The following is a 16,527-nucleotide window of genomic DNA, read 5'->3' as shown; positions in this document are numbered from 1 at the left end:
GCGGTTGGTTTGCAAACAAAGACACGAAAACCTTTAATTTAAATAGGAAGGGGAAAAAAAAAAACAACCCCAAAACAAATCACATAAAAAAAAAAAACCTGTACAGAACATTTAACATTGACGTTTAGTTCTTAAATAAAAGAACGCTCCCCCCAAAATGAAAAAAACACCCTAAAATGATAAAGAATCGGGATGGTGAATGATACATCTGTGCAAACGAAGAATTCCTCCTGACTGCACGAGGTGGCGAGCAGCTCGCCCCCCCCCCCCCGTCCTCAACATAGTGTCTTCAATGTAAAAGAAGCCAAACTTCAATAATAATAAAATAGATTTGTATTTTAAATATATATTTATATAGGAAACATGCTGTACATCATTTCAGAGATTAGGAAATCCCTTTTTTATCGACGCCCACGTGGGGCCGCGTACTTGTGCTTTCCTCCTCTTGGCAAGTTAAATAATAAGAAAAATTCCCTGTTGCTTTGGATACATGATGGAGAACGGAAAACAGAAACCAGCAGTGATCAGAAAGTCTGTTTCCTGAGTCGAGGGAGACGCTGACGTGTTGTGAAGAGGGGAGAGAAGTTCGAAGCTTCCTCCCTTGTTGGTGTTTATGGTTGAAGATGGGAGGGAAAAAACCCCAGACAGGATTTTAGCAACATGCACTGTGCACGAGCCTTTAAGCCGCAGAGGAAAAACAAAGGGAATATTTCATATCCGCATCGTTTTTCCCGTTCGTTTTCTGACTTCGGCGTAAAAGTTTTCCCACCGAGGACGATTTCTTTCCCCATTTTCCGCCCGAAGAACGCTCGCGCGACAGATCGCACGGCGGGAACGCTGATAACCGGGGCGACATTCCGAAGACTCGCCCCGCGGAGCTGGAGGAGTGGGAAAGAAATCCCCCGGAAGGGGCTCCTCGGGAACAGTTCCAGTTAGGTCACGTGCGGCGGCGGCGCCGCCAGTGAGATGAGAGAAGTGCGAAGGGGGGGGGGGGGACGACCGTCGGAAGGCCGTGCTCCCGTTCAAAACACCAGCGCACCATAATCACCAAATCCCAGTAACGATACACAATTAGAAGCAAATAAATATTTCTCAGTATTTGTTCAGCTTCGACTTCCAACTAAAACGCTGGACGCTCGCCGTCCGGGGAACAGCAGTAGTTGTGGGGACATTAGCAGTAGCAGGAGGTGCAGAAGCAGTAGTCTGGTAATGAGACCCAGGGGGAGGACCCCCCCCCCCCCCACCCCGAGCCTGAAGGAGCAGATCTGATCAGAGGGGACGGAGGAGGCCGGCCCTCCGAAGGAAAACTGGGGGCACGTTAAACACCGGGGGGCTCGTTTCTTCAAGTAAGAAAAAAAAAAAAAAGAAGAACATTCCAGTCACCAAGAAGAAAAGGCTTCATGTTTCTTGTGTTCCCAGGATTTTGGTGGGGGGGGGGGGGGGGTTGTGATCAACACCCGTTCCACAGATAGACCCTGATCTACGGCCCCCAGCTCAGTCTGAACCCCCCCCCCCACACATCTGAGTTGCTCGATGGATTCAGACTGTAAACAGGCGGTAAAAGCACCACGTCGGTGGGGGGGGGGGGTTTGATGCAGCCACGCACCCCTCTGGGGGGGGGGGGGTGACGGCAGGGAAAAGAAGGTTGTGTGAATCTAATGTGTGATGGTGGGGAGAAACTCAAGCCCTCATCATTGCACCGGCCTCTCCGGCCTCTCACCACTGTCCAACCGGGAGGTCGTTCAGGGGACACAAAAAAAACAACATTCGATTAGATCTTCAGGCCTCGCGAGTCGTGATAAAAGCCGACTTCGGAATAATCGATGATAATCTGATGAGTCGGCTCCTGGTTGAGGAGGAGAGGGGGGGCGAGCTTCTCCAGATCCAGCCAGTATTGCAGCGGGCCCACGCGGGACGCCACGATCTCACCGAGTCCCCTCAACACAGCTTGATGGAATGAGTCCTGAAGGCTGGAATAAGTCTGGGGGGGGGGGGCAGGGTCTGCTCGGCCCTGAGGTGTGCTTTCGCTGCAGAGGCTGTCACCTGGGGGGGGGGGGGGCGTCCCGGTGCAGACTCAGCGCAGGTGCTCAAGTAAAGGCAGCTCTGTGGATTCCTCTCGCGCCGTGGGATGGTCCCCCGTGGTCGGAGGGGTCGGGTCCGACATCCGAGTGGCTCCCAGAGGATCTTGTGCCACGCTGACCTCTTGTAGGGGGGCGGGAGGAGTAGGCTGGAAGAGACGGGACATGAGGATGTGAGCGTCACATGATCGTCCTAATGTGTGGGTGGGTGTATGAAAGCACCGGCTACCTGTGTGCGAACGGTCGGCACTGTTCCTCCCTCCCCCTCTGGGGCCGCTGGTCCGTTAAAGCCCTTCCTGCCCGAAAAACTCCACTTGCCGACGTGGCTGTCGTAATGCAGGCCGCCGCCCTGTCCGAGGCCAGCCCGCTGGCCCGCTCTGTGCCCAGAGTTCTCCAAGAAGCTCGCGTGGCAGAAGCGCTCCGACGCCGGCAGAGAGGGCGGAGCCACAGAGCTGCTGAAGGAGAGCTGGGAGCTGGAGAGCTGCTGGCCCGGGAACCCCGGAATGGATGACGTGTGCTGCAGCGACGCGAGCAGCCCCGCTTCCATCCTGCTCTCCGATTGGCTGAGAAGAGCTAAAGGAAGTGGTTGGGGGTGGTGGGGCCAGTTTTGGGTGGGAGCAAAATTGTTGTCCATACCTGGAATTCAGGGGAAAAAAAAGACTTCACAGCCGCGTCAAAATGGGCTAAACAACTAAATCTATTCCAATAAATGTGCCTCCTCACACCAGGTTCAGAACCCTTTTACAGTTGAATCTAAAGGCACGACTGAGGAAACCAGCGGCTCCTTTTCTTACCCATCGGGGGCTGCACAGCCGTAAAGTGTGGCGGTGGGAGGGTGGCGGCAGGCGTGCTGTGGGTGGTGTGAATGGCTGGATTAGCGGAGATGGAGGCGGAGCCACCTCCGCAGTCCGAATCCTCAATGTTCCCGCCGCTGTTGCAGCCGGCTCCGCAACCCTTCTGCAGCCTGCAGACGCACACGCGGTTAGAGCCCAGCCCGCGTACGGACGCCAGGTCACACAGAGCGCGGCGGCCGTACCTGTCCCAGCTGCTTATGAACCAGGTGTAGATGTTATGGGGGCTGACGGGCCCTCCCCACACAGACCGGAGCTGGCCGTGCCCCCCGGCATATGACGTTGTTAAGGGGGACACGTAGATGGGGTAGCCGATGGGCTGGTCGCACGAGGAGTTGATCATATTCCTCAGAGCCTGTTTGGCGTTCTGAATGCTGCCGCGCTCGGGGTTACGATTACGCAGGAAAACCAGCTCCTGCTGCTGCCCTGCCCAAAGGCCTCGCACACATTCTCTGTTCACCTGTAGGGGGCAGCGTGTCAGGGATAAAAGGGTCAGGGTGGGAGCATCATGGAAACAAGGTTAAATCGGTTGTATAAGAGTGATGAGCGCTGACCTTGATGACTCTGAAGCTGAGGAACCGCTTGTTGAGCATGATGATTTTGTACTCGTCGCTGCCGTCGTCCATGATGTGGCGCAACGCCAGCAGCGAAGGCATGTTTGCCAAGATAGCGCTGCGCCACACGGGGTCGCCCTCGTGGGATATCAGCATCTTCTCCTCGTTGGCAGTGATGGCGTCGTACAGCACCATAGGATCCTCATACTCATCTGGAGACGTGAAGTGGTCCTGGAGGAAAACGCCGATTACACCTGACCTTCAGTGGCGCGTTGGGTCCACACTCGGGTCGGTTCTGGGACAAATACCTGATGCAGTTTGAGGGACATGCGTACACCTGGTGCCACAACTCGATTCAGCAGGTCCATGTCAGCAAACACCCACTCATCTCTGGGAGACGTGATGCGAAAATCCCCCTTGAAAAGGGCGTGAAGGCCGTAGAGAAATGGCTCCAGGCTGTCGTACAGATAAATGACAGGTCAGAATTCGTTGCTGTTTAGAATCCAACACAGGCCACACTAGTACCAGCTTAAAAATGATGCTTGGATGCCTCCTATTTAGACTCCTTATTCACAGCGGAGCCTTGCGGTCCTACCTCGCAGACATGCTGTGTGAAGCGGTGCCCAGAGCTCTTCTCCCAAGGATGCACAGCCCGAAACAGAGGGTGACAAGAGGAGAGTCTCTCTCACACGTCACCGGCTACAACGCAATGCAGGAGTACAGGAGTTAGCACGACTGATGTAATCGGGAAGCGTTTTTGCTCAGTGCGAGGCAGATCAAAGGTTCGAGAAAATCGGGGAACGCGCCGACATTTTAATCACGCACGAGGCAGAGAAGGGTCACACAATCAAAGCAGCTGCCGCTACTACACTTGAAAAAGACAGAGCATTGCTATTTTGTGCTCAGTTATAAAGGGTCTCTCCTTAATCTACCTCATCTATTGAAGTTTTGGACCCAAAGTCACATTCAGTTCTTAGAAATGTTTGAAAGGCTCCAACCGTTTGACGTCGGCTGTTGCAATACTGAATCCAGTCCAAGTACGCCATGCAGAACGAGGAGGGGGTGATTCCAGAGGCCCTGTGGTCGTAGTCTTCGTCAATGTTCAGGTTAAAGGTGGGATCACTGTCCACGTAGTTCGACCCAAGACAAGGTCGCAGAGCTTCCTGGATCGCTTCATTCGACAGCCAGTCCTCCAGCTTGGAGGATCGATTTACATAGTAGATGATGCTCTGTTTGCGGGCACAAAGCACACATATTTACCAACATCACAACTTCAAGTCTTTCAATACACACCCATCTTCAGACATATTTCTTAAAAGCTTACCTTAACATAGTAGGTGATGAGGATCTTACGGAGGTCAAACACTTGTAACATGGAGGCAGCATTGTTGTCGCTGATGCTGTAGCCCTCTAACACATACTTGGTGGCAGCTACCTCCCAGGCCAGCCAGCGCTGTCCAAACGCAGCGTTGAATGACAACATGTGAGGGATGTGACCCGGTTCACAGCAGCAGCATCCTTCATCCTCCTCTACCCCCTCTGTGATGGCCTCCACTTCCCTCTGCTGACAGTAGGTGCCTGCACAGAATTGGCCCAGATTCTTAACATCAAACTGCTTGAAAAATTAACATCTGCAGGCTGTACATGCAGCTGAACTAATGTAAGACTTCAAATGTATGTTAGCTATGGAACTTTAGCTTTTCTTGTGCTGCACAACCTAAAAATATACCCAAATCAAATCAGTCTTTCGCGATCTGACAGTCATTTTAAATGAAACTGCTTTAATGTAGCCTATTAATAAAAACTCTTCCCGAATCATTCTTCAATAAAAATATCTGAACCCTTTGCACCAATCAGGAATCATTCTACACGACCCAAATCCGGCGAGCCTCCACTCCCTGCTGCTGACCTCTAAACTCCAAACCCCTAAGCTGGAAGGTGACCAGGCCGTTGCCAATCTCGATGATGTGCACCAGTGCGTTGAGGTAGTCTGAGGCGAGGATGAAGCAGTCGCCTGTGGCGTAGTTGCCCCAGCGGCCGAGCAGCAGGTCTCCACACAGGCTGTGCTGCAGAGAGCGCGTTAGATGCTCGTAGAAGATGGAGTTGAGATTGTTGTCGTCGGCACCTGCGCGAGCCGGGAGAGATTATTGGTAAAGCTCCGGAAAACACAGAAATATGAATGAGATATCGATGGAATACCTGGGTTGCGATCTAACTGGGTGGCAAGTCTGGTGTTGGAATGATCGACACGCTTGGTGCTGCAGACATGATAAACAGGGATTAGGGCCGGCGTCTAAAAATATTAGATCACAATAAAAAGCCTATTTTAAACGTATACATTTCAGAAACATACTTATAGTCTCTTTCCCAGAACTTTACAGGCCGGGTGTATGAGGTGACAAACACGGCACTGCCGAGGACAGGATTGAGAGGGGTAGAGAAGAAGGCAGAAAAGACGGCCTGGACGAAAAGCACTGCAGAGTCTGAGGGAACGTAGTTCAGGATCATCTCACGGGAAAAAATAGAGGGCTTTTAATAGCGACAAATACGTGGAAATAAACGATGAGACAAGGAAGATCCTACATTTAAATTTCATGCCATAACCAAGACAGACGTTTGTACTGATAACCTCATAGTTATTAAAAACAAATGTCAGGATACGGGGCACCGCGAAGGGTTGGGCGAAGGCGTGGAAGGCAGAGCCCCAAGTGATCTGCCAGGGGGCAATGTAAGTCAGCACGAAGCGCAGCTTGTACAGCAGGTCCCACATCTGAGGAGACAAAGTCAAGAATTGATGTTGACAAACAATTTAAAAAGGCGGCACTGGTGTGTGATTAAATGTGGAGGCGGCGGCGGCGTCGCGCGTCCAAACCTTGCTGAAGAGAATGGACATGAAGTAGTAGTCGATGAGGAAGGTCTCTGAGAAGTGTGGGTAGTCAAAGTGGAAGAAGAGCGCGGTGAAGCACAGCGTGACGTACTGCTGCGATGGGGCGCAGAAGGACGAGCGCAGCAGCTTCATGCCTGCCACGGAGATGAACAGAGCTCTGCTGCTAGATGGGGGGGGGGGGGACATTGTTATTGACATATACAGAACTCCCTGCAGAGTATGAGATGATTCCAAATACAAAAACCCTGCATGTGTTTCAGTTTGACTGGAAATGTCCTCATTTTCACATCACTCAAAACAGGAGAAAACACAAATACTCTGAAGTGATGGGGGGCTGTAGGGGTGGGGGGGGTGGGGGCGCTCTGAGCACAGCCTGCAGAACGTAACACATGTGGGCTTGGCTGACCCTTTGAATTCACTTTATGTTCACTGGTTCCAAGACACAGCACATTTCCCCAGGGAAAACAAGCAATAAAATAAATGGAAGTGAAAGGGTTTGCAGACAGACAGAGAGGGGAGGGACGTACTAGATATCCAGCTCTTTATGGTTTTGGCCCACAGCTCGAGCTTCGGTAGTAAGGGAGTTGAGCACCACGGCTGGGTAGATGAAATATTTCTCCACGCACTGAAGCCAAGCATACAGCTTCTCAAACCACATCAACTGAGCAGCATCTGAAGACAGACAGAAATAACAAGTTAATTGTTCCTAGCTCCTGCTGAAGTTTCTGCTATTGTGACAGGAAATTGTTGTTTTAAACTGGTCAACCTTCGATATCCACCATCGTGTTATTTTCTGCCTTGGAATAAAATGCAGATAAGGCACAGGATGTACTTTTGGAGGCTTTTTCTTCAAATGTTCAGAACTGACATATTGCCCACAAATATTTCATGTCTGTGAGGAAAAGATTAGATAACAATCACACTCACCTCGGACCTCAAACTGGCTGTACTCTCTGGAGCGGAGCACAGGGTGAGCCAAGCAGAACCACGGGAGCTGCTTTCGGAGCTGAGGGAGGAGATAATGTGTAATGAAGCCGACAACTCCGGCCAGGATATACAAGACGAAGCTAAGAGCGGGCTGTGGAGCAAGAGGAAAGAGGCAGAAAAAAAAAAATGAAATCATCATGAAAATACAATATGTCCCCCCCACATCACTGAACTCCACCGAGAAATCTGAGAAATGTGTAACAAGAACAGGATCCAGCTTCAACTGACCTGGAGGGCGATGAATACTGTGCTGGCACTGATGGCGAAAGTAATCACAGCCATGAGGGGACACATGACCAGGTCTGAATGGAGGATTTCTTTCTGCAATGGGCCCAGAAGAAGATAAAAGTCATAATTACAAACACTGTACAATAAATAGGCAGAAGAAAAATACAGGCTGAGAAGGTAACTGAGACGGGAATTATACCACAGAGTTATGCAGCTTCTCTGGAAGAGGGTCCTTGATCTCCACGGGGGGCTCTTCTGGTGTTCGGTTCTCCAACTCGGGGAATAATTTAGACTTGACAAGTGACCTGATGTTCATGTGATCGAGTGAAAAAACAAACAGTGAAAAAAAAAATAAAAAAACCCACACAAATGAGCAGCGTCATCGTTTATGAAGCGAATGTTTACCAGAAGATCGTTGGGTCACTGCTTTGGCGGCTGAGGTGGTAGGATAAGGCCAGGAGCAGACCACAAAACACAGAGAACAGCACGGGAACGTGTGCATCCCCCCAGGGAGTCTAATGTGAGAAAATCAGATTATATCAACATAGGATCGATTGACAGCAAGTACGGCCACAAATATACTTAAAGCCTTGTATATTGAGCAAGAGTATTTCACTTACGCTGATGGCGCCAAGGCAAAATCCGTACAACAGAGCAGCCACCAACATGCTGCGCAAGAGGCTATATAGAGATGAGAGTGGGCTGGTAGTAGCTGAGGAAACACAGATGCAGAGGAAACAACAGGAGAGACAATAAATCCTCCTCGTGCACAATGAGCAGCTGAATAGACATTGATGGAATGAAAGGAGCCTTACCGCTTCCACCAAAAATGTGCATATCAATCTGCTCCAGCAGACACATCACAAAAGTATTGACCTGAGGTAGCAGCCCAAAGAGGAAAATTACCGGGAAACACAAGGCAAACACTGGGGAAAGGAGAGAAAAATAAGGGTCTTCAACATCTCACACAACCTGAGGAGGACAAGGAAATGGGCGGAGAACCTACCAATGAGCATATTCCTGACACAGAGCAGGAAGTCGACAGAGAAGAAGGTGACTCCGTAGAGCGAGAAGGATTGCAGGGTGCCGGAGCTGGCGGACAGGTCGAAGATCCAAATCATCACGCAGCACAAGCAGAAGTAGACTGGCCGACTGTACACAATGATCCAGTTATGGCCCTGTTGAATGACAGAATGCACAATGGCACAACATTAACAAGGCAAACACAGTAGAATTTAATGTTAGAGTCATTTTAACAAGGAGAATGAAAGAAGGACTCACATGCATTGGAGAGGCTGCATCAGGTTGTACACTCTAAAGAAGGCAGAACATTTGATTTTTTACACATTTCTTCTCATCTTAGTATAATGACATTATTTTAACCGTCATATCCAAAAGACAACAACTATAAAGTTTAATGTCAACGTAAAGAGTGAAGCCTGAACAAACCAAACTGTGGCCAAACAAACATAAATTCTAGTAGTTTAGCCTTCAGGTTACAAAACAAAGGTACTAAGAATGATAAATCCTAATAGATAACAAATGTATTTGTGATGTTCTCCTAAGTTAAGGTACCTTAAGTAAAGAGTATTGGCAGCTAGCAATGACAAGGCAAAACTGGAAGACCCAGATGTCCCTGAAAAAGCCCTGGAGCATCAAGAGGAACCCCAGGAAGGCCACCAGGCTGGCCAAGACCACCGCAAAGACATTTTCTCCCACGCGGCGGTTTCTGGAAAATGCAAAATACATACAACGCTCATTCGTAACTATACGATCAGAACTAGAGATGGTTGCACTGTTACGGGTGTAAGGGAGCTGCCAGTGCCAGCGTTTAATTACTGTAATAAAGGAAAAACATGCTCACTTCACAAGCTTTGACAAAACAACTGCAGGGACAGACCAAGAGGACAGCGTGACCCCCCCCCCTCTCTCCACACACACACTTCAATGACTCCCGTTACCTGTCCAACAAGGCCAGAAGAGCCAGTCGGTCATAACGGACCCTCAGCCACCTCCCGGGCAGCACCCAGAAGCGGTAGTACTGCTTGGGTTTGGCTTTCTCCTCAATCATCAGCGTGTTTTCCTGGGACTCTTGCAGAGACTCGTGATCCAAGTCAAACTAAAAACAAGGTCAGAGCGGGGCAATTAAAGCAGAGGCAAAATAAATGATTTGGTATGGTAACTATACCATAGAATGCTAACCTCGGGCATTTCCAGAGGCACCCTGCGCACCTGCATGCCCTGTAGAACCACAGGTCTGGGCTGGAGCATGGACAACACTTGTGCACCTTCCTGGACCTCAGTGGAGGTGAAGCTTGACGACTGGGACTGCCTCTCCCTCTCCCTCTCCCTCTCCCTCTCCCTCTCCCTCTCTCTGGGAAGTGGAAATGTTCTGGTATTACTCTTAGGTTGGCTTTATAAATGTAGAGATGATAATAGAGAGACTAATAGAGACAAAAACCATTACTTACTGAACTGGATCCTCATAACCACCTCCAGCAGGTCCGAATGTGTAGGATCTCTTTACACCTGTCGAATAGAAAGAACGGTTATGTTTTGTTGTACGTTTATACTAAAAACTCGACGGAAACAGGTGATTTTGGTGCCGTTTGGTCTGATTTGTTTGAATTCACCTTGCAGTCATTTCTGGGATTTGAAGCGCTCGAATAAACTGCACTGAAATTATTCCCCCGAGAAAAGACGCATCCCTTTGCTAACCCTTGAAATTGCAGATACAAAATAAACATCTCGGAAGCAGGAATCTTAAGGTTTTTCCCTGCAATGAAGAGGTTTTTCAGAGAGCTGTTTGACACCAGGAGACGAGACCTTAAAAGAAAGTTCCGGTGTGACAAAACCCGTCTGAAGACTGTGACCTCACAGAAGGCGTCAGAGGTGTCAACCCTTAAGATGGTGACACTGACATAAAAGCTAGTGCACCTGCAGAAATAGGCATCAGCCTGCTGAACTAAAGAGGGCCTGGACAGATAATATCCTTCCGGTGTGTGAATATAGAAAAAAAAAAAGACATGACTGAATGGGAACATTCATTTTCTATCTCGAATCAGAACAGCACAGCCGGAAAAGGAAATATGCCTTCTTACAATTCTAATGTGGAACCAGACTGCCGACAGCCCCCCACCCCAACGTCAACATCTCCGCTAAGATAAGGAGCATCATATAATTGGTTTAACATCTTATCTTATATCTAACAATAATAATCGTGTATCTTATCGTATATCTAACAATAATAATAATAAATGTAACGTACCGCTCTCATCGTAGAAGTAATGGACGGCCCCCTCCGATGTGTCATCAAAGGTGGAGGCTTCGTGGATGCCGCTGCGGGGGAGCAGGAGGGATGAAGCGAACTGTAAGGCTGACGGCAGTGCTCGGGTCCGAGAATGGGAGGAGGTCCGAGCCCGCTGGAGGTCCTGAAGGCTGCAGGAAGGCAAGAGCGTGCATGAGCGTGCATGAGCTCTACACGTTACAGTGTCTTGTACGATACTGTGAGTCACACTTTAATGACAAATCCAGGCAAACACAGATGCATCTGGACGTCGACATTATCCCTCAGGACACTACGAGGTGTCACCAACATCAGAGACAACGTGACTGGCCAACCTTGGAGGGGATCCCATGGTGGAAGGAGGCGGTGTAGGGTTGCTCCCGGCGTTGTGTCTTCGCCGGATGGCCTGGGTCCTCTTAACGCTGCTGACCGACTCGTGTTTGTCCCCATCATCCGGGGCCACGGCTGCACAACAGCAATCAATGACATCACTGGCGTGCATTACAGTCTCGACATCAATTCTAAAGGGTTGTTCAGCTCACCTCCCCCCACGGCTCCCTCTTCGACGAGCTCCTCTGCCCTCCAGCCCATCTGGTTGCCGGTCCAAGAGCTTCCTATTGAACCCAGCCGGTGATGATGAGCTGCGGCGAAGCCGTCGGCGAGAACGGTGCGGGCCTCCAGATCCGACTTGGACATGGTGAGAGTGCGAGGTGCAGGAGTGGACGTGGAGGGCATGGTGGTCAGATTAGAGGGCAGAGCTGGCGTACTGCTCTGGCCTCCGCCCGCTCCGTCCATACTCAGCACTCTTGCGTGGGTCTTGGCACTCGCCGTGCTAGAAGAGCGATGAGCGGCACGAGGATGCGAAAGGCCGGCGCCTTCCTCCCCTTCCCTTTGAGACGGCAGCTGCGCAGCAGAGGGCAGCGGGGACGTAACGCCAGTGTTAGGGAGGTCCGGGGAGTAGCAGGAGGTAGAGGAGCTGGAGTCGTCGTCGTCCGAGCTGTATCGACGCTGCGAGCCCAAGCTGGAGCCGGCGCTCATGTCGCTGCCGTCATCCTCGTCGCTGGAATCCTCAAACAAACTCTCACTATAAGCCTTGGCGCCCAGTCGGTTCCTAACTGGGATGTAATCTCTATGCTGTCTATGATTGTGGTGACGCCTGTAAGAGCCGCAGTCGAAGCTGCTGCTTCCTGCTGCGGCTCGCCTGCGTGGAGCTTTCCTCCGGCCCGGTCTGTGTCCCACGCTACTGCCGCTGGCCCGCAGCAGCTTCAAGTCTTTAGGACGCACAACCTGCTGGGCTTGCAGCGCAGGCTGGGCGGGCAATAAAAACGGGGTAGAAGATATTGGCAAATCAGGCTCAGAGCACACTAGTCCCAGGGCCAGCCCTGAGGGCACCGAATTAGCCTGCCGCGGTGGGGGGAGAGGCGGAACTGTGACAGTTCTGTCCAAATCACACACCTCCGAGTGTTCACTGCTCGAAGGGGAAGAGTTCTGGAGAGGAGGGGGCTGTGCAATATCACAGAGTACGGGGGGTAAATCCTCTCCTTCCACAAGTGTCCTGTCCAGACCCTGACTGAGCGAGAATTCTTTGGAGGGAGAGCGAAGCAGCACGCTATCCGACAGGTTGTCGGTATCGCTGCCGTCCTGTCCAGTTGGGTCGCCCACCGGCCTGAGGATGTCGTCCATCGCTGGAGCTGGGGCTGAGGTCCGTGCGTCCGCAGGCCGCGGCTGGCTGAACGAAGGGCTCTCCAGCTGAGTGGAGTCCGTTTTCTCGCTGCGGTAACTGCTAACAGTGCTTAGCGTTTCCCTGTCTGTGGTGGCTCCACCTGCACTGAAACAACTGTCTGTGGATCCAGCAGCGAGCGCCACGCCGCTGCGGCTGCCTGGGTGCTCGGTGCCGGGGGCGAACGTCACAGGGTCTAAACCCAAACCCAGGAGATTTTCACTCAGCTCCTCGCTGAGGCTGCTCTTTATTAAGGGGCTGAGCGGAGTGTCGCCCAGGCTCCCCGATTCAGCAGAGGGACCAAGAGGAGAATAAGCCCCCACCTCATTGTCCCGAGGACTCTGTTGTGACAACTGGTCTGTCAACTCCGCTTCTGGCGACTGCTCTTTTTCACCTCCATCCTCCTGGCTGGAAGGCGAGGGGGGGGATTGACAGGCATCTTCCAGGTTCTCCATATCCAGCTGCCACCCCTGAAATTCCCAACAGACTCGGGAAATCACTTCCTAGAGCAGCAGCGATGCAGGACTGCACGACGCTCGGTGCCCCTGGAGGAGAGACGCCACTATGATTTTCCAGGGATGCGACAACCATAACGCTGCCTATTCCTGCTCGACAGATCAAGCATCCAATTTTACGGCACAATAAGTGATCAGTCCGTCAGCTCAAGCTGCGCTGAAATAGCCAACAGCAGCAGACTTACTCGTGGCGTCCTGGGAACTCTGGCGTAGGATCTCACGGTGAGATGATGTAACAATTACATTGCTGCTTCCTTGCTCGGGCAGTCGCTCTTTGACATCAGAGGGAAAGAAAAGATGTCATTCAGGGAGCAACGGTGCCTTTTCAACCAACCTCACATGTTCCACATAACAGCAGAAGAGTAGAAAGACTCTGAGATTACACATTACATGTTCAGAGCTGTCGGTGCTGGTATAATAATTGCCTACCCTTTGTGCCCCCTGTATCCTCCAGCTGTGGCAAGAACTCCTGAAATGTTTCAATTACATTTTAAGTTAAAAATTAAAGAATTAAGACGGATGGGTCGCGAGCATTCTCGGTACTCGTTATGGAAATCCTCACCGAAACCTGATTTAATCCAAATAGAGAGTGTTGGGAGCTACAGCGGACCGGGGGTGTGGAGTTGACCTTCCGAAACACAGTCATCTCCACGCCAACATGACTGTCCCTGCGGAAAAAAATGAAAATGAGATATTTAGACCCTTTATTCTCCGACAGGCTTGTCACTTTTTATCAAAAGCCATCAGCCAAAAATAGCCTCTACCTGTGGTGATTCCCCTCGTGAGCACCTGAACCTTCATCTCCTTCCTCCATCTTTGGAGCCTCGGCGGTGAGCGAAGCCTGCTTCTTCTCCACAATCTCCCCGAGGTCGAACATGGAGTGAAGCCGGTAGTTCACCACCTTAATGGCCGTGAAAAAGACGGCCACCAGTGCAGAGTACACACCTGCCACCACCAAGCTGGGAGGAAGAGCCTGGATTGGGAGGGGGGAAAGGCACGGTTAAAGGAAAAAACGGGGACAGGATGCAGCTGGAGGAACCCGCGGTGCCCAGACACTTACCATGTACAGCAGGAACGGAAAGGCCAGCAGAAAGATCCAAAGGTACAGGTGAAAGCAGTTGGAGAATGTGCTCTGATGGGGGTCCACGTACCACCCCCCAGTGAGCGAAGCCCACACACCCTGCCGCAGTATCTGAAGCGCTTGGGAACCCATGTCCACCTCCAAGTTCAACCAAAAGCTGAAATGCTTCCTCCAAGACTGCAGCTCAGCAGCAGCAGTTCGAGCCACAGTATTTTGTGTCTATGATGGTACTTCCATTGGGGATGGCAGGTTAACCGAGCCTCTTTCATCAAGGACAGTCGTTCCTAGTCTCGGATATGTACACTTTAGTGGAGTTCAAGAGTCCTGGTAAATTCTGGAGCGAGCATGGGCTCTTCTCCCGCATCCACGATGTCGCGCTCTAGCCTAATCCTCGTTGGGTATTCAGGAGAACGACTTTTTGGCACATTGGTAACCCTCTGGATGTGTGAAAAAACATTCATCTGCAAGAAAGAGGAACTTTAGTTTGCCTTTTAGAGTAGTGTTACATCTTAAACAATCCCCCCCAGCGGGGGAAATGCGTGGCTGGCAATTATCAGGGAAGAATTACATTTGAATGGCAAATATGTAAAGGCTGCACAAATATGTCAGCTGTTGAGTTATCCTACAACAGCATTAAAACTCGCGTCACTGACAACAGTATAAAAATTGTTATATTAGCAAGTTCCGTCCGTCCCAGTAGTGACAAGCAACTATAACGCAGTTTAAGACCCATTTATCAGCACAGAGACCACAGGGACAATGACTGACTGCTCCACAGATTAGAAACAACTGCTTGTCAACAGAGGCTTCTCAGACAAATCGGTGAGAAAGAGAAGCCACCAAAACCAAATGAATTAGGGTGGCACCTTTGCAGCTCCCTATTTGCGCATCCACATCAACGTTTGGCCAGCTAGATTGAGTTTTCCTCCACACTTTGACGAGCTAACAGAGCAATTAGCCCGGCGCTAGCTTACGGATGTGTCTGAGCAGAGGATGAGTTCAGTTCCACACAATCGCCTTTGGAGAACGCGAAGACGCAGCCGATTCTAACAGGATACTGCGCTAAGCAGCGTGACAAAGCTTAAAACATCAAATTGGTGATGGGCAGTTGGCAGCTAACGCAAGGCCGCATTTATCAGCATTTCCACCTGGGTTAATGTCACCATCGTTCAGTGGTCAACTGCAACACTGCTGTTCTTAACCACTGATCGCTATGTGGATGTTATTTGCTTGTCATTAGCTAATGTTAGCTTGGTTTAGCCCGACAGATCTGACAAATGTGCCCATGGTGAAGCAGTTCGATCCCATCTCCTTACAGTTAGCAGTAGCAGTCCAGCTGGCCTCATATCCTCCTTCCGCATCCAGTCCTTTCAAAATCTCAGAGCTTTCCTTTCTCAGAATGCTAAAGGTAATCGCCAGGCTCCAAAAACTGTAGCTTCACTTTTAATTCCGTTGGCTAACTCATCCTTGCTGTGGCTCTGAGAGCCCTTCCGCCTCTCGGAGACTAAAGATCGGCACATTTGCGCCGATGTCGGGCGTCCCTTCTCATGATGAACGACAGCTGTTTCTTGGTTTCAGCGACACTTGTGTTAGAATGTTTAACATGCTAGCTAACTAGATAGCTAGCGATAGCTAACAACTCGTTGACACGCGCACGGACGTACGCTTGCACGCGCGGAAAGGGAGCCGTCGCTGATTGGCTGTCTCCGCTGACGTCACGGCCAGCCCGGTCCGCTGTGCTTTAATTCGACGCGTTAAAATTTACGTCCGAAACATTTGGACGAAAAAAAAAATCAAGAAACAGAATAAAAAGGATAAAACATTCTCATCTTTTATCGTTCAGTTCTTCTCACGCGTTGCTCTAATGGTTTGTTTGAATAATATATTATCTAACTTTATTATATAGTGAACTTTACAGTTACGCAATTATATCGGAGAATGATAAGAAATAAAGCCGAACTCTTCCGAAAATACGGCGCCTTCCTTTAGAACATGGAAAGAAACAGAATTTTAAACAGTTACTCATCGCTTCCAGTTCCAATATTCCGCCTGACACTGAAGATTACGCATGTGCCACATTCTATGTTACGCGCAATTACGCGATTATTTCACCGCTTGTTATTCTTGCGTGAGCTCTCTATGTGGTTAGTGGCCAACACTGAAACCTCAAAAGCATTTCCAATGTTTACAAAATGTATCATTTAAACGACCGAGGCTTTACTTTGAACCTTAAACCTTGAGTAACCTTGACGTGTATTTATAGATGTAATCACCACACAGTTGGGGGTAAGAAGAGTGCGTCGCTGGATGAGAGCGCGTGAGACACCGCAGTTGTCATCT

At 50.3% G+C, this 16,527-nt stretch overlaps 1 protein-coding gene across 1 annotated transcript; it reads right to left on the bottom strand.

The window, feature by feature from the left end:
- Window positions 1–8: 8 nt before the first annotated feature.
- LOC101065228 (pecanex 3) lies at window positions 9–15,874 on the bottom strand. The gene is given in 37 exon segments (XM_011611612.2): window positions 9–2,227; window positions 2,308–2,714; window positions 2,873–3,042; window positions 3,115–3,389; window positions 3,484–3,714; window positions 3,792–3,939; window positions 4,079–4,182; window positions 4,482–4,712; window positions 4,808–5,061; window positions 5,393–5,608; window positions 5,683–5,741; window positions 5,837–5,966; window positions 6,145–6,253; window positions 6,356–6,533; window positions 6,898–7,042; window positions 7,298–7,448; window positions 7,586–7,678; window positions 7,785–7,890; window positions 7,991–8,100; window positions 8,206–8,297; window positions 8,401–8,511; window positions 8,592–8,763; window positions 8,867–8,899; window positions 9,161–9,314; window positions 9,547–9,704; window positions 9,788–9,959; window positions 10,057–10,114; window positions 10,854–11,023; window positions 11,207–11,336; window positions 11,414–13,016; window positions 13,018–13,136; window positions 13,292–13,378; window positions 13,536–13,575; window positions 13,669–13,774; window positions 13,871–14,079; window positions 14,167–14,648; window positions 15,504–15,874. Coding segments are annotated over 36 exon segments (6,837 nt in total). The 5' UTR covers window positions 14,320–14,648; window positions 15,504–15,874; the 3' UTR covers window positions 9–2,074.
- Window positions 15,875–16,527: the final 653 nt, after the last annotated feature.

Source organism: Takifugu rubripes, chromosome 15 (assembly GCF_901000725.2).
Source record: "Takifugu rubripes chromosome 15, fTakRub1.2, whole genome shotgun sequence".
NCBI lineage: Eukaryota > Metazoa > Chordata > Actinopteri > Tetraodontiformes > Tetraodontidae > Takifugu > Takifugu rubripes.
Note: the sequence above shows the minus strand (reverse complement) of the source record. Positions and strands in the feature narration are given on the sequence as shown.